This window comes from Bubalus bubalis, chromosome 13 (assembly GCF_019923935.1).
Source record: "Bubalus bubalis isolate 160015118507 breed Murrah chromosome 13, NDDB_SH_1, whole genome shotgun sequence".
NCBI classification, from domain to species: Eukaryota; Metazoa; Chordata; class Mammalia; order Artiodactyla; family Bovidae; genus Bubalus; species Bubalus bubalis.
In genome coordinates, this window is record NC_059169.1 from 53266119 (window position 1) to 53287037 (window position 20919).

At 44.0% G+C, this 20919-nt stretch overlaps 1 protein-coding gene across 7 annotated transcripts in view; it reads left to right on the forward strand.

Annotated features, from left to right (window-relative positions):
* PARP4 (poly(ADP-ribose) polymerase family member 4) overlaps positions 1-20919 on the forward strand; it is a 74728-nt gene that overhangs the window by 9101 nt on the left and 44708 nt on the right. For 5 of the 7 annotated variants that reach the window (XM_006046086.4, XM_025262778.3, XM_025262776.3 and 2 more), the window contains exons 4-17: positions 405-474; positions 1601-1676; positions 2432-2545; positions 4630-4779; positions 5291-5428; positions 6247-6420; positions 9533-9693; positions 10521-10658; positions 13184-13279; positions 15565-15748; positions 15936-16092; positions 17167-17291; positions 19437-19568; positions 20284-20370. In XM_006046086.4, coding sequence (XP_006046148.3) covers positions 405-474; positions 1601-1676; positions 2432-2545; positions 4630-4779; positions 5291-5428; positions 6247-6420; positions 9533-9693; positions 10521-10658; positions 13184-13279; positions 15565-15748; positions 15936-16092; positions 17167-17291; positions 19437-19568; positions 20284-20370 — 1802 coding nt within the window. The remainder of the gene's footprint in view (positions 1-404; positions 475-1600; positions 1677-2431; positions 2546-4629; positions 4780-5290; positions 5429-6246; positions 6421-9532; positions 9694-10520; positions 10659-13183; positions 13280-15564; positions 15749-15935; positions 16093-17166; positions 17292-19436; positions 19569-20283; positions 20371-20919) is intronic. The other 2 variants (XM_044927275.2, XM_025262779.3) reach the window with 1 other exon arrangement.

The following is a 20919-nucleotide window of genomic DNA, read 5'->3' on the forward strand; positions in this document are numbered from 1 at the left end:
AAAGTACAGTCTAGATTACAAGTCTTTTATGTCTCCTGCATTGGCAGGCAGGTTCTTCGCCACTAACGCCACCTGGGAAGCCCATAGCTAATTTAAAGTGAAAGTGAAAGTCACTCAGTCGTATCTGACTCTTTGCAACCCCATGGACTATACAGTTCGTGGAATTCTCCAGGCCAGAATACTGGAGTGGGTAGCTGTTCCCTTCTCCAGGGGATCTTCCCAAGCTAGGGATCAAACCCAAGTCTCCGACATTGCAGTCAGATTCTTTACCAGCTGAGCCATAAGGGAAGCCCATAGCTAATATAAGGACACCTAAGAAAACATAACAGCATGGCAAGATTTATTGTTAACTAATTTTAATATATATTTGAGTAGTAAACATGCTTTGTTTGTTTTAATTCTAGAAATGGAAATGAATGATTCTTCATTCCTGGACAGTTCCACAGAGAAGGAGAACACTGTTGAACTCACTGAGTAATCTACTTCTGATCTTTAAGACTTTACATAGTTTGTGAGATGTTTTGTAAACCTCAGTATTAAAATGCTATTAGTACATCAGTATTTTTATAGTATTTTAATTTATCTTGCTTATTTAACTCTTTATTAAGTTTTTAGTTATTCACTTACTATAGTGATAATTATTTTTATCAGTATTATATGAGACTAGATATAATTATTAGATTGATTTTAAAAAAGAAAAACCACTTGGAGATGAGATTTGGGCAGTCTGCTCTTTCTGTTACCTTCCTGAACAGCATTCAGAGTAAAGACCATTCATTAGTCTCTACTTGATACTTTAAAAGACCCTGATACTGGGAAGGATTGAAGGCAGGAGGAGAAGGAGACAACAGGGGATAAGATGGTTGGATGGCATCACCAACTCAATGGACATGAGTTTGAGCAGGCTCTAGGATTTGGTGATGGAAAGGGAAGCCTGTCGTGCTGCAGTCTATGGGGTCGCAAAGAGTCAAACATGACTGAGCAGCTGAACTGAACTGATATTTTAAATAAATAGAGATAGAAATAACACAACCTTCCCCAATGACGTATATGAGTCTAAAGTTCTATATGGACTCTTGAAGTGTACATACCCTCAGCTGCACTGTCATTTAAACATCACAGTTGATCCCACTTTATTGTTAATCTTCATGTTACAAGAGAGAACAAATATCAAAAATAAAAATACAGATTATGAGAAATCTGATACCCTTAATTAATTGGTTTGTTAATTAGCTAATTATTGTAAAGAGGACTTGAGTGTAGTCTGGAGAGGTATGGGTCCCTTTGGAGTGACCGGCTTCCAAGGGCCAGAGCCCAGGGTGAACACAGGTCCCCCTGCCCCCATCTCCGTGACATATGTCACCCCCCCACACACCCTGCTGTAGACTCACAGCACTCAGAGCTCTAGAATTGTGTACAGAAGGGATCAATCCATTCTCTCCACAGGACCTTGTTGCCATCTTTAGAATATCTAAGGAGGTGTTAAGAACTTATAATATATTTTGTATGGAATTAGGAGAGCTATGAGAAAAATTTTATGAAAAGTCTGTTTAATCTAAAGCTTCATTTTAATGTTAATATTGTATTATACAAATTTCAGGTTTTATGCAGAGGATGTTGAAATTCCTCATTTTCCTCAAGATTTTGAAGTTGCAAAATATAACATCTTGGAAAAAGTAAGAGTCTAATTTCTAGTTGAGGGAACAAAGCTGTTTGAAGTCTTCTGATTATTTTTCCTGTTTGATAATTTTCCCATTTTTGAAAAACTATGCATCTCCTGAATAAATACTCCTTAATATATGAATTGATTTTAAATAGTAAAAAAACTTCACATTTAAAATGTTTGATTTTAGTGTTTTATTATAAAAGAAATGCATGCTTATAATAAAATATAGTAAAAATATAAATAGCACAAAAACTTAATATGACATTAAAAAATGAAGATACTCCTCTCTGTTAACAGTTTCTTGTATTTTAAAAGAGTAGATTTCACACCAAGTATTTACACTATGTTGAATTTCCATTATTTTTCATTAAAAAGAAAAACAAAAAACTTTTCCTCTGACATCGTATAAATGCAAAATAACAGTAGCATTTAAAATGATGCTCCATTTGTATTTTTAAGATATTTTAATAAAATGTAGCTTGAAAATAACATTTTCTCTGTGATTAAGAAAATGTGAAAAGTGGGATGGTTTAAACATATACAAGTATATTTATAACAAAAATCCCAGAAGGAAATATAAAAAAATATTAATAGTGATTATATATCTGTAGTAGGACTCCAGATGATTTTTATTTTCTATTTACTTTCTAAATTATATCTGCAAATGATATAATTTGTATCAGGTTTATAATCAACATTTTTAAATGGCATGTGTAGTTTGTTATTTAGTGAATGCAGTTTATGAAAGAGCAACATGTTTTCCAGGTTGAGACAGAGGGAGGTAAGGAGACCGCCGTGGTGGAGCTGCAGTGCCTCCAGGGCCCTGGGGACCGTGGCTTTCTGATATGCACACACTTTATCCTGGCCACTGGCACCCAGGTAAGGGCTTCGTGGTGACACCTACGTTTTTATTGTCCACCTTGTTGATAGCGAATTTTGTAAAAACTGGTGAGTTGAACCAGCCAATCCGTTAGCGTCTCTCTTTTTAGCTAGTACCGTTTTGAAAAGTGGAGAGGTGCTCTTTTGGGATATGGAGGTGAGGAGTGCAGGCTGGGAGCCAGGAGAACATTCCCTGGGGCGCAGGTTCCTGCTCCTGCTCTGAGTTACTTACAGAAACTTTGCTAATGTTTGTACCTTGGCACTGGATCCCTTCACTCACTTCATTAAACACCTGCTCTGTACCAGGGAGTCGCCTAGAGGCCACTCCTACTGTGAGGTGAAAAGACAACACACCCACCCTTGGAAATTGGGAGGGACAGCAAATCATGGTCCTGCCCCCGCCGTGACTCAGCTGCTACTGAAATGTGTGTGAAGTGCCAGGGCTCAGGGACAGCAAGCGGGGCTGCCCATGCCCATGACCTTCTCGAGGTCAGTGTCAGGTCAAGGGCAGGGTTCTGACCTAAGACAGGTAGGGAAAAAAAACAACCCAGAGCCTACACCTGAAGTTCCAAGTAAAGCCTGCAGCCCTGTCAGAGTCTTCTGTGAGAGGCTAACTGACCGGAGGCTCACAGGCTCCCCTCCGAGTGACCACACAATGGTTCTCTCGGGCTCTGGACCCGTCTGCTTCACCCATTCCCCACGGAGGGGGTCAGCTGTCATCCAGGAAGGAGACATCTCCTCAGGGCCCAGACTGCTGGTGATGCCCCCGGGTTCCTGATGCCCGGCAGGGAGACAGTTACACAGTCCTGGGCCCAGGGCTGAGGCTGGCCATCTGTCGGTGTACACTGCTGACCTCCAGTCCTGGTGTGGGACTCCATTACCCAAGCAGTTCTGCCAAATATTACAGCTGGTATCCCACACCTATCAAGATTCCATGAGGACATAAAAGATTAACCCAAGGTCAAGTGTGTCCAAGAAAGAGAAAGACTTTGTTAACCTTTTACCCAGAAATGTAGACCATGTTTTGTGGAGAATTTAGGTATGTGGGTGAAAAGTAAGTAAAAATCAAGTTGAAAACCAGGTAGAATGTGTCCGAGCTGCTTCTGCCTTCCCAGCCTCCCTCCTCCAGCCTGGCCCTTCTGCTCCTGGGTGAGTCTGTTTCCTCAACGGGCATAACCCTCCCCGATGAGAGAGACAGAGCTTCTCTGGCCCTTGTCCTTTGTTAATCCATTGTGGCAGAAATCTTCCAAAATTAGGTTAAATTTTACCTTTTTTTTATTATTTTTTTTTTTTTTGTAAAAATTGATTTTATTATCTTGGCCCTTGTTCATTTTTTTTTTTTTTTTAACTTTCCCTGCTTGAATGGAGTGACATGGACGTGGTGTGTGTCCTGCAGCCAGTGGGGCAGGGTTATTGGCCCCATGTGATCCAGCCCCCATGCACAGCCCTCAGGGTCTCCACAGCCCACTGGGCAAGCCGTCCATGTTCGCTGAGGTTGGGACGGGGCAGGATTTGGGGGGGACAGACACCCCATCAGGACGGCGGGAATGACCATGGTGTTTGCCTCTGCCTTTGTCTGCGTGACCTGCCAGCACCCCTCCCTATCTCCTTGGCTAGGTCAGTCCTTTCGTTTAGGCTGTGCCTGTCTCTAACGATGAGTCATCTCTAAGGTATTTTTCTTTCCTCGCCTCGCCCAGTTTTTCTCATTTCTGGAAGGCTAGAAGCCAGACTTCAAAGCGGGGTAGGATGGTGTGTAAGGTCAGATTCTGGGCTCTGAACACATGTCCTGAGGCTCTTCCATGAGTCCAGTGCTTCTTTCCCACCTGCCGTGCCTCTCAAACTTTCCCCCTAACTTGCAGGGTTTAGGCTGTTTTGTCAAGAATTGAAAATGTTAAGTCATTCCTTGAAATACTAGTTTCTCAGCTCCGTTACAGCAGGAAACTAGCGGAGGCGCCGTATCTGTGACCCTGTTCCCCACCCCCACCCCCACCACGGCACCCAGTAGGTGTTCAGCAAAGGTCGATGTGCTAATAGGCTTCCATGTGCTCATGTCCTGACACTGTGCTGCGTGCTCTAACTTACAGACCAGAAGGCAGTCCTCTGTGAAGAAAACCTCTGCAGATGCAAGTGAATACTATGAGAATTATATTGAGGAACTGAAGAAACAAGGCTTTCTACTGAGAGAACATTTTACACCTGAAGCAACCCAGTTAGCATCTGAAAAACTGCAAGCAGTAAGCTTGATTTCTACATATTCTTCTGTATTACTGATTAAATAGATTTAACAGAAATGTTTTCTTCATGACAAATAAAAAGCTGGCAGGAGATGAGAATAGGAGTTAAAAGAAGGGAAGAGGAGCCCACAGAGAGGCTCAAAGTCGAGTGGGGAGTGAGTCCCAGGATGAGCCACAGACCTCCCAGCTTCCCAGAGATTTTACTAGGAGCCAGGCCAGGAGTCAGGGTCCTCAAACCCTTAATGCCACTTGATCTTTAATGCCACAGCAGGCCTAAAGAATTGCAGGGTGAATAAAAAGGCAGGAGGGAAAACAGCATGAGGGTAAAAGAGAAGAGGGTCAAGAGAGGAGGACAAGGAGCAGGGGCAAGTTGGGGGGGGCCCGGGGTTAACAGTCACCCTCTCCTGGGATGACATGGGCTGTTTCCTCTCAAACCTCTGCTCATCTCAGGTTTAAAGGAGCACACTCATGAACTCTTTGTGGGTGTTTCTCTGTTTCTCTGTGGTTGCAGTTGCTGTTGGAGGAGGTAATAAACTCGAATGCCCTGAGCCCCGAGGTAAGCGGCTTGGTGGAAATGCTCTGGGCAGAAGCCCTCGGCCGCCTGGAGGACACGCTGCTGAGACCCGTGGGCATGATGAGCCTGAATGACGTGAGTGCCGTGCCCTGGAAGCAGGTTCTGCCAGGCAAGCCTGCCTTCTGCTTGTGGCTAAGAGGCCTGTGCCTCATCTGAACCAGGCTCCCGCTGTGCTGCTGATCTTCCTTCTCGCGCTGGAGAGAGGGGCACGAAGGGCGCTGCTGGGAAGTGGGCTTCCGAGGAAACTAGAGTCCCATCTGCAGCATCAGCCTCGGGAGCAGAGCAGGGCAGGCCTTGGACATGGGCGCTGCAGGTCCTCAGGGAGAGGTACAGACCCTGGTCCACTTCAGAGTGACCATCTTGAGCCTTCGACCATGTGGGGAAGGGCAGGTGCACCTGCAGCCATCAGGAAGCTCTTCTTGACTGTGTAGAATTGAAGGAGCAGGTGAAGAAGGTGTTCCCAGGGGTAGAGCATGTGCGGCTGCACTAGCACATTGAAATAACTCATGGAGAGAGTAATGGGGTCAAGTCCAAAGGCACTTGTGTGATGAAAAAGGTGTTCTGGTGGGCTTCATCCCTGAGTCTGATCCAGACGTCTTTCTAAATGTCTCATGTGGAAGGAAGTCCCCTAGTGAGAACTCCTCTCTGTGGACGCAGACGTGGATGCAGACACGCTGACACTGAGAACTCTGGTTCCCTCCTCTAGTTAAGCCCAGCCCAGTTTGGAAATGAGATGCATTTTCAACAGCATCAAGCTTGCTTTGTACGTGTCCCGTCGAAAGCTAATAGTCATGTATCTAAGAACTATCTTAGGTATTTTTATACAAGTTACTTTACTTTTTCAAGATTATCAAGTTAAATTTTAATAATCTTGTGTCATCTTCTATTTAAAGGTGAGCAAGGCAGAGGGAATTCTCCTCCTGGTAAAGGAAGCAATGAGAAATGGAGAAACACAGGAGCAACTGCAAACGATGCTGACCGAGTTCTACAGATTAATCCCTCACAGAGCTGCTGTGGCCGAGAAGGTCAGCCTGAGCCTGCTGGCTAAGAAGGAGGACCTGTGCCAGGTAAGCCTCTGCACCTTGGGGTTCAGTTTACACTTTGTGGGGACAGGGGAAAGGGGTCTTTCACATCTGACTGAGATAACACTGGATCACAAAATTTGGCTCTCGAGATTCCTCAAAAACAAACGGTTGAGCCATTTGGGGGTGATTGGGGTCCTTACGGAAGTTACCTGAATCACACTCCCAAAGGAGCCTGTGTTGGAAGAATGGTGCAGAAGCAAGTGTTTAGAATTGTTACGCTGGGGACTTTGCTGATGGTCCAGTGGTTAAGCATCTGCCTTCCAATGCAGGGGATGTGGGTTCAATGCTTGGCCTTGGAACTAAGATCCTACCTGGTCTCAGGCAATTAAGCCCACACGCCATATCTAGAGAAGCCTGTGAGGAAGATCCAGCACAGTCCACCCTGCCACACACACACACACACACACATACACACACACACACATACACACACACACACAAAAAAAGAATTTTCAAAATTGCTATGTTGTGAAATGACTTTCCAGATCAGGAGATAAGTAGGAGTCTTTCCTAGAAGAAACAGAAAGCTGCTCCTGACTTGAACAATGAGGAGGCTTGTCACCCTCTAGGACGAGACGTGCAGCTGTGGGGTGGCCACTGGTCCAGTTCACTCAAGGCTGCAACCTCACTGGGGCCTGGCCTTTCCCACCTCTGTGCTTCCTGTAGGAATGGCTCCCCCCTCTGCCAACTCCCCTTCCCATCAGCTCACAGCATCCTTCCTGGATGGTTTCTTCTTATGTCTCTTGGAGGATGCCCCCAGTACCCTCTTATTTTTCTTTTTATTATTATTTTTAAATTAAGTATAGTTCATTTATAATATAGTGTTAGTTTCAGGTGTACAGCAAAGTGGCTAGGTTTTATATACACACATAGTTGTATACATATATATTGTACACATATATATACACACATGTACACATATATATACACACACATACTTAGATGTTAGATATAGCTCCATATGCTACAGTAAATCCTTGATTTTTTATTTCTTTATATTTACTTCTTTTATATGTAAGGGTATGTATCTGTTAATCCCAGACTCCTAATTTATCCCTCCCCTTTTGTAACTATAAGTTTATTTTCTATGTTTGTGAGTCTGTTTATGTTCCATAAATAAGTTCATTTGGCTTCCCTGGTGGCTCAGACAGTAAAGAATCTACCTGAATGCAGAAGACATGGATTTGATCCCTGGGTCGGGAAGATCCCCTGGAAAAGGGAATGGCTACTCACTCCACGGTTCTTGCCTGGAGAAATTTCATGGACAGAGGAGCCTGGCATGTTGCAGACATGGACAGAGGAGTCTATGGAGTCACAAAGCATTGGACATGACTTAGCAACTGAACAACAACAATACTGATTCCACATACAAGTGACATCGTAGATATTTGTCTTTGTCTGACTTACTTCACTTAGTGTGATAATGTCTAGTTCCATCCATGTTGCTGCAAATGGCATTATTTTAAGCATTATTTTATTCTTTTTTATGACTGAGTAGTATTCCATTGTGTATATGTACTACATCTTTATCCATTCATCTGTCAGTGGGCATGGGTTGCTTCCATGTCTTGGCTATTTCTTTAGCTAGAAACAAGTCATGTGTGCATAGCTAAGCCAGTTTCTGCTGAGGAGGATGGGATTACTGAGACTGCTCAGAAGTGGGAGAAGGAGCTGTTCTTTCACAGAGAACAGCAGGAAGGCAGACAGGGCTCATCCTGTCCTGGGTGAGGCAGCACCCCCTCTGACTCTGGGTTGCCACATCTGAGCATAAAGGATTTGGGACAAAATCAGAGATCCATGACCTCTAGATTCAGAGGAGTTTGTAGATGTTAAATTTTGCATGTTTGGGGGAAATTACAGCTTCCCACAGATTCCCAAGTGGTGCTAGTGGTAAAGGACATGATTGAAGCGACTTAGCATGCATGCACACACCGATTCCCAGAGGAGTCTGTAATCCAAAATATGTGAGGAACCAACAAATGAGATGAGCTAGTGAATGAGCTGACAAAGGACCTCCATGTTTAAAGTTCCATGATTTCCTCAACACTGAGTGTAACTTCAGTTCCTGGTTTTGCTACTGAGAGGGTGTGTGTGCTGCCCACCCAAATACTGTTAACCTGGATTCTGTATTTTCAGTAGATCACACATCCCCATGATTCAGAAGTCAAAATTATATTTAAAAGGTGTACTATGTTGCACCCTGTCCCCACCACCCCTTTTCCAGCTCCTCTTCCCCAGCACATAACCATGCTTGTTAGTTTCCTGTTTGTCTTTGCACCATTTCTTTATGCAAATAAATGTGAAAATAAACAAACATACTTAGTCCTTCCCCCTTTTTCTATGTAAAAAGTCATATACCCTCTTCACTGTCCTACACCTGTTTTCTTTACGTGACATAATGTACTCTGAGTGTGGAGACCACCCTCATTCTGGTCAACGGTGGGACATGCCCCTGGGTGGGCATCCTCCACCCATCCCCACCAGACACAGTGAACGACGCCACGGGAAGTAAACGCTCTGTGTGTCTGGTGTCTTGTTCTTGCGCAGGGACATCTCTGAGAGGCAGTCCCCAAGGGAGAAGTGCAGCCCGAAAGAATTAACACGTCAGTAACGGGTGATTTTGTCTGCTTCCCTGAGGGTTTCTCTGTGCTGCCCTCTCACGGCCGATGAATGACAGTTTCCTTTTCTTGTCGTCTTATGAGCTGTGTCTTTGTCAAACTTCACCATGTGTATGGACTAGAAACGGCTTCGGTGTAGTGAGTCTGAGCACCTTTCCAGATGTTTTAGGGATGTTTGTGTTTCTTCTTCTGTGAACTGTGTGTTCATGTCCTTTGCCTCTTTCTCTCTTGCGTCTTGATGTTTTTATTCATGATTTTTAGGACCTTTGTAAGTTAAGAAGCTTAATCTGTGTTACGAATTGTGAATATTTGGCAGTTTTTGCAGTTTATTTGGGTTTCTTTGCTCATACTGAGTTTGTTGGTGGTGAAAAAAGCTTATTCAACCTTTTTGAGAAATGCAGTATGATATAAATTATTTTGATATGTGGTCGTTCTGACGTGTCAGAAGTAGAAATGACTGTAATTTCTACTTACAGCTAATAAGAGACATGGTTAATGTCTGTGAAACTAATTTGGCCAAACCCAACCCACCGTCTCTGGCCAAATACCGAGCTTTGAGATGCAAAATTGAGCATGTTGAGCCGAACACTGAAGAATTTTTGAGAGTAAGAGAAGAAGTGCTGCAGAATAATCACAGGTAGGGTTACAGGAGATAGGTGAGGGTCTACTCTTTAACCTGCTTCAGATTCTGGTAGAGCAGATCTTCACACACCTAGATAATTAATCCTCACTGCAGAGTAATCATGATGTGATGACAGATACTCACTTCTGTGTCTATAATAGGGCTCAGAGCTGTGTTCTGTGCTTAAACACTCCCCACTGTTGCAGTCCATTCCAAGTTCACCTACTGTTGCACAGAATTAATTCTAAAAATTGAGATGAGAGAGTATTGGAGTTTGTTCACAAATGCAGTGTTTGAGTGATGAAGGGTATTGCATGGGAAAATCCACTCAAATTAAGATTTTAAGGTGAATAAACATGTTTTGGATCTCTCTGAACCTGGCTGGACTGCTAAGCAGCACAGAAGGTCAGCTGTTTATTACCTTCTTGACCTTGTCTCGTCAGGGTGTCAGCTTGGCAAGGCTGAGACCGTGTTTTCTTATTTCTGTTGCTGGTAGAGTACTTAGCACAGAGTATGTTTGTTAAATGAATGCATGAATGTTGAACGAAGGAACATATTCAATTCGTATATTCTGTATATGTTTGATAAAATATGGGATATTTTGTATGATGTTTTATAGCCTACTTATAACACTTACATCTTACTATAAGTTTTGTTTCACATCCTTACTTATTTTTAAGAGAGTATTTTTTAATGGGTGCATAGTATTTCCAAGAAATGTTGCATTGTGATTCATTGAATCAGTTCTCTAATAATGGACATTTGGGCGGTTTTGGGTTTTCTGCTGCTGCTAACAATTTTTTATTGTGCTTTCAATTATGTAATCTCTTCTAATTCTACAGTAAGGGTCCAGTGGACATCTTGCAGATATTTAGAGTTGGCAGAGTGAGTGAAACCACAGAGTTCCAGGGCCACCTTGGCAATGTCAGGCACTTGCTGCATGGGTCTCCTGTGCAGAGCTTCATGGGAATCCTGTCCCGGTAAGAGCACACCATCTCTATTTTCCAGACTTTTCAGCTCACAGTTAGACTTTTTTTGCTGTAGTACGTGGATCTATTCCATTGAAGTCAGCCAGCTTATTGAATTGCAGAGAAAACTGAACACTTTATAGTTAAGTATGTAATTTAAGTCATATGTTAATTATTATACATTTTAAAGTGCAGTGCATGGAAACGAATTGCTTCTTGAGGAAAGGGGATTCTCTATGTCCTGACTCTTCTCTGTATATCTAACTCAAAGATAGTCTAGAAATTAGAGCTCCCAGATGCCACGAATTATCTATTCAAAACATAGCTCTAATTTCTGTTAGCTTTGAATAACACTTAATATTGGAGTTGAAACTGAAGTCACAAGGAACAAGGGAAAGCATAGTTAAGTCTAGATCTTAGTTAAATCCCCTGCTGCTGCTGCTGCTGCTGCTGCTAAGTCACTTCAGTCATGTCTGACTTTGTGCAACCCGATAGACAGCAGCCCACCAGGCTCCCCCGTCCCTGGGATTCTCCAGGCAAGAACACTGGAGTGGGTTGCCATTTCCTTCTCCAATGCATGAAAGTGAAAAGTAAAAGTGAAGTCGCTCAGTCATGTCCAACTCTTAGCAACCCCATGGACTGCAGCTCACCAGGCTCCTCCATCCATGGGATTTTCCAGGCAAGAGTTAAATCCCCTACCAAAGACTTACAAACATTCAGGCTCCACCTGGAAAAAGCTTTAACTGCTTCAGAAGAACCCAAAGACAAGCTGATTAGAAAGATACAGGTTTTCCTTGAATTGACCTATGTATTTTGTGCTATCACAATAAGAATACTAACAATATTAACAATTGACTTCCCTGGTGGCTCAGTGGTAAAGAATCTGCCTGCTAGTACAGGACGCACGGGTTCAGTCCCTGATCTGGAAGGATTCCAGATAGTGCAGAACCACTAACCCCATGCACCACAGCTATTGAGCCTGTGCTCTAGAGCCCAGAAACTGCAACTACTGAAACCTGTCCACGCCAAAGCCCATGCTCCGCAACAAGAGAAGCCACCGCAGTAAGAAGCCCATGCACCACGACTAGAGAGTAGCCCATGCTCGCTGCAACTAGAGAAAGCCCAGGAGCAGCAACGAAGACCCAGCACAGCCGTAAATAAATAAGTAAATAAACCTATTAACAAGATTTTTTTTTAAGAAAAGAAAAGCTGATTCTATAGCCCATATTTTTTTAATTTGAATTTACCAGGGTTATTCTGAAAAAGAAGGATAACCAGAGAGGATTAACCAGTCAGATGTTAAAAACATAAAGCTTTACTGGGTAAAACAGTGAGGTGAGAAATAGATGAGGCAACAAAATAAAAATCCATAAATAAATGCAAAAACGTAGGGGATTTAATATATGATAAAGTTAGCTTTTATCTCTACGGGAAAAGTTTATTTTCTTCAGTACCATATATGGATATAAATGGTTAACTGTCTGGAAAAAAATATAAAGTTGGATCCTTACTTCATTCCTCACACAAACTCCATGTGGATTGAAGATTTGAAAATTTAAAATAAAATGAAGCAGTAAAAACAATCTTTGAGTAAGAAAGATTATTTTAAGTACATCCCAAAAGCCATTTTACAAAATTAATTCTATTTCATAACACGGACATAAACCAGATGTAATAAAAGGCAGGAGTCTCTCTTCTACCACCTTCCCAGAGATAATCTAGTTTGTTTAATTGCAGAGAGTTCTAGAAAGCAAGAATCTGCAATGGGAGCACAGTCAGCCTTGGCCTCATGGCTGTTCTGGTGAGCCCTTCATGGGCCCAGCCTGAGGGTGGGCAGTGGCTAGCTGGCCAACCAGTCCAGATGGTGATGAGAAACGGCCTTGGCTGGGTCCATTTCAATGGCACCTGGAATTCCTACTCTGAGGTTACTTTGAAATATATTTTTCTTTTCACTTCACGCTAATTATTTATTTATTGACTTTCAGTTGGTATACTTTTTCCAGGTTTGTTGAGTTATGATTGACAAATAAAAATTGTATATCTTTAGGTTGTACAACGTGACTTCTTAAAGTTGTACAACGTGATGGTTTAATATACGTATTTATTATGAAAAGATCTCCACGATCAACTTAATTAGCATACCCGTCACCTCGCAGGCTTACCTTTTCTTTTTCTTGTGGTGAGTACAGAAGGTCTAATACTATCTTAGCAGACTTCCGGTGTACAGTATCATCACAAACAGTCACCACTCTAGGCATTGCATCCCCAGACTGTTTTCGTCTTGTAACTGGAAGTTCGTGATTTTTGACTAGCACCACCCCCTGTAGCTTCCCCCACCCCCAGCCCCTGGAAATCACAACTCTACTCTCTAGGTTTATGAGTTTGACTTTTTCAGATTCCACATAAGTCTTGTAGTGTTTGTCTGTGTCTGGCTTGTTTCACAGAAGTGCTTAAATAGCTCCTTTCTTGGCCAGAATTGTGAGGCTATAATGAAAGATTCCTTTTTTCTAGTAAATCACTATAATGTTCTTTTCTAGTGGGTTGCTTTTACCCAAAGTAGTTGAAGATCGTGGCATGAAGAGAACAGACATTGGAAACCTTGGGAGTGGGATATATTTCAGCGATTCACTCAGGTCGGTACCTTATCTTTTTAATCACATCATATACACCCGTCACCAAAGAGACATGACCAATACTTGCTACAAGTTTTCACCTGTCTTTGCTTGGTGAGGATTTCTCACCAAGAACAGATAATTAAAACAGCCAGTTTTCTCAGTATATTGTAGAAGCCTGTCTTATGGTGGATGTTTGGGAAAATTATATTTGAAATCATCTTAGTGATTTTACTATCCTAAGAGCTTTTACCTGTATTTACTCACTCAGTCTCACAGCAAACCTCTGAGGTCAGGCCTTGTGACTCCCACCCCGATCACAGATGAGAACACTGTGGGACAGTGGGGGTGACTTGCCGAAAGCCACAGAGAACCTTATCTTCTCCAGAGCTGGCGGTCCTGACTTCTCCAGCACATGACCTTGCTCACAGACAGGGCCTGGAATAATATCTGAGTCTGTCTTCATTTCAGCCACAGCATACTGAACTTACTAAGCACCAGGTTTAGTGCTTCAAGCACGTTGTTTTATAACCTCACAGTGGTACTGGGAATCATTTTATGAAGATGAAACACGTTTATGGAGTTTAAGTAACTTGCATTCAGGTTCAGGCCCAGGACAGAGGATGATTATCCAGGAATTTAAGGAGTCCCCCCAAATCAATGAGAGGAGGAATACCCAGTAAGCAAAGGGCAAAAGATATGAAGAGGAAACATGTATGGACACACTTGAAAAGATTAGTGATCAAGAACATGCAAATCAAACCAGAATGAGACCATTTCACACTCGTTGTACCGAAAGACACTTCAACACCTTTAGGTGTTGGTGAGTCTCCCCTCCTGGAAAAGGGTCCCGTCATCTCATGGAGCTGAAGAGCAGCTGTGATGATGTGACTCGGCGGTTGGGGGGCAGTGCACCCCATCCTGGCTGCACGTGGAATCACCCTTGAGCTTTCAGACAGTGCTGGTGCAGAGTTCACTCAGATCAGCTCAGTCAGGGTCTCGGGGGCTGAGATTGGGCTCCCAGTAGCTTCTCTGCTCCGTGTATGACTTTAACACACAATCTGGGCTGAGAATCACCACCCTAATAAATACTGGTATACGGAGACAAGTGGGGATTGGACAGTGGGGTGGTGGTGTGCTGGTGTGGTCCAACGTTTCCATGTGTGTGTGTGCGTGGGTGGGTTAACCAGGTGCCCTCCAGCTGCACGTGTCAAATGGATGAGCCTTAGAACCAGACCACAGAGTGACTCTCTCCACATAACATTATTACCGAGGGGCATGTGCCTATGTGCTGACGCCGAGAAAGAAAGACAAAATAATGATCCTCTTTTTCCTGAGTTGGCGGCAGCTATGATAGCTGTCTTATTATTATTCTTGAGACCGAACATTTATAGAATAAATGCTTTCCTCTGTACAAAGTATTTCCAAGTAAGCACTTTTATATGTTAAAATATTTTTCAAAAGACAAACTGGCAGTCAGTTGAATTTAACCAAATTGAAGTCCTCAGTGGATATGGACAGTGGGGTTTTGGTGAGGAAGTGCACACAGACCAGACTGCAGTGGGTTGAGAGCTGGTTCGCAGACAAGCCAGAGAAACAGTTGCTGATGGTGAGGGGCGAGGAGGGAGGTGAGGGGGCCGAGGGGAAGGGGAATAGATGAGCAGGAGGAGGGTGGGGTAGTCAGGGTCCTGTGTTTATAAATATGGGGCACCCATTAGCACAAACAGAAGTGCAAGTTTTAGAGGTGTGTCCTCAACAGTGCCCCCCAAGGCGCCCAGCCTGAATTCTTGACACCAAAGTTATTTTATTAAAGCTGTTGGTTCCTAAGAAAGTTAAATGGAATTGCTCGTTTGGGCATCACTTGACATTTTGTTTTTCCACTTGGATCCAGAAGGCTTCATGAGGGTGCAGCATTGTTTGTCCCTTGACCAGTTCTTACATGGCATTTCATGTTCTTTCTGAACTTCAGTGCCAGGAATTAATCCACTTTTTCTTCTTATCAGGTGGGCTTCTTCCTTCTCTTTCCTCAGTCTGTATATTTTAGTAGCTGATAAAGAGCTGCCTAGCATAGCAGAGGAGCAATAAATGTGTGTTTTACATAAAAATTTTAAAGAAGTAAATAGAGTTCTAAATGGAATCTTCAGAGATATTTCAATAACAGTAAAATTTGGAGTATTCTACTAGCAAGGTCGTTTGGATTCTAGTTTTCCTACATGTATAAAATAGTGTTGCAAAAAAAAAAAAAATAGTGTTGCCATGTAACTGTAAAGTAAAACACATATGTGCTTACTTCCTGTGACATGCAGTACAAGCATCAAGTACTCGCACCCTGGACAGACAGATGGCGCCCGACTCCTGGTCGTCTGTGATGTCGCCCTCGGCAGGTGCATGGACCTGCACAAGCGAGACTTCTCCCTGACGGAGGCACCACCCGAGTACGACAGCGTTCACGGGGTGCGGGGAACGGATACGGTCAGCTCGGACTTTAAGGTATTTCTATCAAGGCAGACAGACAGGCTACTGTTTTTATCAAATATGTTTAACTTTAAATAATTACTGTATAGCTACTGTCTGAATTCAACAGTTTCTAAATTAACAAACATGAAATTCTGCTTTTATGAAAACATTTGCCAATAAAGTTTCTTTTCCTTTATTATTAAACTTCTGTTTTCTCTAGGATGATGAATTTGTTGTATACAAAACCAATCAGGTTAAAATGAAATATATTGTTAAATTTTCTGTACCTGGAGATGAAATAAAGGACTTTCATCCTTGTGACAATACGGAATTAGAGGAGGACAGACCTGAGTTTTCAAATTTTTCAGCAGTTGAAGGTAAGATGGCTTTTTGACTGCTGTTCTCTGTGATGTTTATAGAACTTAATCATTGTATTTTCAGTGAAATTTATATTCATGTCTGGTAACTGTATCTCTGATTTCTTACATAAATGCTTCATTTCCTTTTTTATTTTGTAAAAACAAAACCCGGGGTGATTGAGAGATCAGGTGATGTCAGAGCCCCCTGTTACTTCATTAACGCACTGAGGCTGAGCTACCGCCCCCCTGAACCAAGTCCAGGTGTCGTAGTGCAGAAGATGCAGCCTTAGAGTTGAGTAGCTTGCCAGTTACCAGGCTGTGCAACCTCAGACAAACCTCATAACCTTTCTGGGCTCAGCTTCTCCCCTGTGGGAATGAGATCAACACCTGCATTACGTGAAGGGGCTGCAAAGTCACCATGTGCAGCTTGTGTGTCAGCAGAAGGTGACTGCTTCTCAGAAAATTGTAAATTCAAACTGGTATAATATTAATTGATAGCATTTAAAAACACATCAGCATTTTAAACTGTGATCAAATTATTTTTTATCAGAAATATATGGCTTCATGTAGAACATGACCCCTGTTTTCCGCTGGGAATCATTAAGTGTGTATCTCCTAAGAGTGTATCTGCCTCTCTAGCCCAGTCCGGCACCTTCCCCACGTGACTCATGGGGACATGGGCTTCCTGGGACTGAAGTCTGAGAGACCTCCTGTTGCTGCAGTTCTATGGCACAGTGACAACGCTGACTGAGCAGGGAGTGCAGAAACCCAGATTCATACTTGAGATACACTTAATAGGTGTTCTGAAGACCTGTGTGTGCTTGTGTATGTTTAAACTCTGAATTTGAGAGATGATGCCGCATAGTTAGTAGACTTTAAAAAGGCAGCATGCCTGTTGGGAATGCTTTCCTCACCCCATCTCATGTGGGTTAACTTTTCAGAAATGGTGACTGAAAATCATAAAATGCTATTTGTCCACTTACCCTAAAATGTAACGTTTGAAGGGAAGGGGAAGGAATAAAGGTCAAATTGACAGAAACAGACAGTGGAGGGAAGGCTTTCAAAGCTGATATGAATGTTTCTGACTTGCAGATCACCAGCTTCCAGGCAGCACGTCTTTCCCCGACATCAAGGCCGGCCTCCAGGATGCCTCTGGGAATTCAGTTCCTCTGGAGGACGTTCACATCAAGGGGAAAATAATAGACTTTGTAGCCCAGGTATGTTCTTTGTGGTTTTGTGATGCTTAAACTAAATGAATATAAATCATACACAAGAATTGGATTACAGTTGCGTGAACTAAACACGTACATTTCTAAAATTTGTTCATTGAGCACCCAGTGTGTGCCTGGGGCCGTCCTAAGCTCTAGGTGAACCGCAAGGAGCAGCCTAAGGAAAGCCTGCCTGGTAGAGCAGGACCAGGCAGTGCACTCAGGAAATAAATCAAATATGTAACATGGGCCTTCTGGAGAGAAAACAAGGGCAGGTAGGAGGGGATGGACTGGTGAACACGGTGGCCAATAAGGCCTCCTGAGAAGGGACATCTGAGGTGCCCATTCCAGGTGGTGGAAGGGCATGTGCAAAGGCCCTGAGGCAGGAGTGCACCTAACATGGGGTGCACCAAGGATCAGGCTGAAGAGGGGTGGGGGGAGCACTGAGGAGCAGTGGGGGCACCAAGGAGCAGGGTGGAAGGGACACTGAGGATCAGCATGGGGGATGGGGGGCCCGGAGGAGCAGCATGAGGGGGCCATGGTTGGAAGTGCATGAGGAGGTGGCAGGCACTCTTGTCAGGCACAGACAGACACATGGTGTGAGCGGGAAGCCTTTGGAAGACATTTGCAGTGACGTGTCAGAGCTGTGTTCTCACGGGATCACTCCGGCCCCTGCCCTCCTCCCCAAGTTGAGGACAGTCAGAGGATGACCAGTTAGGAGACACAGGTCTGTCCAGGAGCACACTGTGCAGGGATGCAGGCTGGAGCAAGGCCTGCAGGGGGAGGGAGGCAGGCTGGCGGGAGAGACTGGCTGTGGTCCTTCAGAGGGAAGTGGGGCTGGTCTTTAGTGAGCACCTGACTGTGGAAGGCGGGGGTGGGGCGGGGAAGAGCCTGCCTGCCACCCCTGAGGCTGACACCGCGTGGGTATGTCTGACCTCCACCCCCGCCGGTGCTGACCCACCCCCACAGCCCTGAAGCCGCTGGGGGCACCATGTCCAGCTATGGGAAGGACCCAGGTGTGGGCTCCAGGCAGGGCACTACAGGCGCTCCTCTCTGTGGGGCTGTGTAGAAGCTGTGAGCACATGACTGCCACTTCCTGTGACTCAAGCTTCATCTGCATGTCAGTTCTTCCCAGACTCCACAGGATGAGCACTTGTTGTACTGTTGTTTGAACTAGGAGGCACTGAACAATATGATAAAGACCAGTCTGAACTCGTCATTCTGACTGGATAGTCTGGGATGGATTGAGTTGTTGGGGGACTGGTGTTGACTGCAGCGGAGCCCTGGGGTCTGAGAGCCCAGTTTGGAGTTCGTGCTCATCCTCCTCCAGCCTGATCGTGCGGTGGTTTCCTCAGGTGTAGATGAGACAGTAATGCTGGGCTGCCCATCGGTGGTGGCTGTTCCGCGTAGTTTCCTCAGGTGCAGCTGAGACGGTAACGCTGGGCTGCCCGTCGGTGGTGGCCGTTCCCCGATGGTTTCCTTGGATGTAGATGAGAAGGTAATGCTGGGCTGCCCGTCGGTGGTGGCCATTCCACAGTGGTTTCCTTGGGTGTAGATGAGACAGTAATGCTGGGCTGCCCGTCAGTGGTGGCTGTTCCACATGGTGAACGTGACGGTCCCGGTGCACACAAGCGTTGCAGGAGCGGCCTGTGTCCTCCGTGTGTCACTGTGGATAAGACACTGTTTGATGAGGCTTTTCCATGAAGAAGTTTGCCCCACACATAACTCGTGGTGCAGCCGTGAACCTTCCTCTCATTTCTGCATAGCTGGCCTGTTGTTTGACTTCAGTGTCCACACAGGCCGGCAGCAGGGAACTTGGCTATACGTGGCCCACTCTGGACTTCTCGGAGTGAGCTTAATGTTTTCAGTTTAACAACTAAACTGAACTAAAACACTAGTTGCATTTGAAGGAGGAAGATTAAGATGTCAAAAATGTGTACAGAGTATTGGTTTCTGTTGTAAGTCCTAGTAAAAATCCTCCATCATCTTTACTTAAAATTTCTTTCCTTTTGGTGCCTGTGCATCATCAAAGGCAGTGACTTGGATGTGGCCCTGACCTCTGGGGCCTCACATGCACAGCAGTTTCCATTAATAGCTGTTCCTGCAAACATCATTCATGCAGTTTCATCAAATATATGGGTTTTTCTTCTTCAGGTCATTGTTTTTCAAACATACACAAACCAAAGTCACGTGCCCATTGAGGCAAAATATGTTTTTCCCTTGGACGACAAGGCAGCTGTGTGTGGTTTCGAGGCTTTCATCAATGGGAAGCACGTGGTGGGAGAGGTAAGGGAGAACCCCGGCTGTTCTGTGGGATGGGCCATCCTAAGTCCCTTAGTTTCAGGCTGAGTAGCAGCCTGGTCATAAAACAGGATGTTCCTGGAAGAGTCAGGCCCTTGTACAGCCAGCCTCCACTCAGACATCTGGCGTCCCTCCCTGGTTAGCTGGCCTCTGTTCCTGCCTGTCCAGATTCCTTGTCCAAACACTTCAACAAACAGTGATTTCAGTATCAAAAGATTGAGAGACACGTTGGAAAATTGGTAAAGCCCTTTATGTATTTTTGCAAAAATACTGATCCTTTGTACCCTGCTATAAAAGCCAACTGAAGTGAAGAAAAATATGTCCAGAAGAAGTATAAATTGATTAATTCTTTGTTTATTCTAAGAGTCCACAGTTGCAATAGTAACTCACATTTTATCAAATTTAAGACAAACTTAATTTTTTATTTATTCAGAGTAAAGCTCCAAACTTCCTTTTCACTGTCAACTCTCAAATATTTTCGTCCCAGCTTTTAAAGAGCATCCTCTTCAATTGGCCTTTTCTGATTCAAATTCTAATTAGATAAGTACATTTTTATGATCACTGTATGTAAGTTTTCATTCATCTTAGATGCTTAGTTTTCTGTTTTTGCCTGGGTTTTAATAAATGTTGATGAAGTTTTCCTTATTAAAGTGTGAAGTCACTGTTCATATCGTGACTGGTACAACACTGTCTTTCTCAGATTAAAGAGAAGGAAGTGGCCCAGCGAGAGTACCGAGTGGCGATCAGTCAAGGCCATGGCGCCTACCTGATGGATCAGGACACACCCGTAAGACTTGATGTTCATCCAAGTCAGTTCCGTGTGCTTGCTAGAAAGGGGAGAATAGGTGGAAATTGATTTAGAATATGAAATTCTAATTTTCACTAGAAATTTAGCATATGAAATTCTAAATTTCACTAGAAAGTGGAATCATTTTTACTGGTTTAGGCTCCGGAGTTTCATGTGGTTGGGAAGGGAGGTTGGGCTAGTAAGACCCATGTGACTTGTTTAGATAAAGGAGGAAATGGCCAGGGTTGCCCAGCGGATCCTAAGAGCCATTTCTGTCCTTGGGAACTGCGTTCCCCAGACGTGACAACAGAAAGAAACCATGTGGGCACATAATTTCCATCTTCCCGTAGAAGGGTAAGATATTTACATTTCCCCCAGAACTAAGCTAACTTAGCAGTTTATCCAGTTTTCACAAGTTGTGTCTCAGGGAGGCGCATCTGCAGGGCTTGGCCTGGGTCCACAGTTAGGGTTAGGTCTTCACAGGGTCAGATGTGGAGATCTGGGAGGAGGAGCCACAGGGCCGCATCCACGCTCTTCTTGCCTTAACTG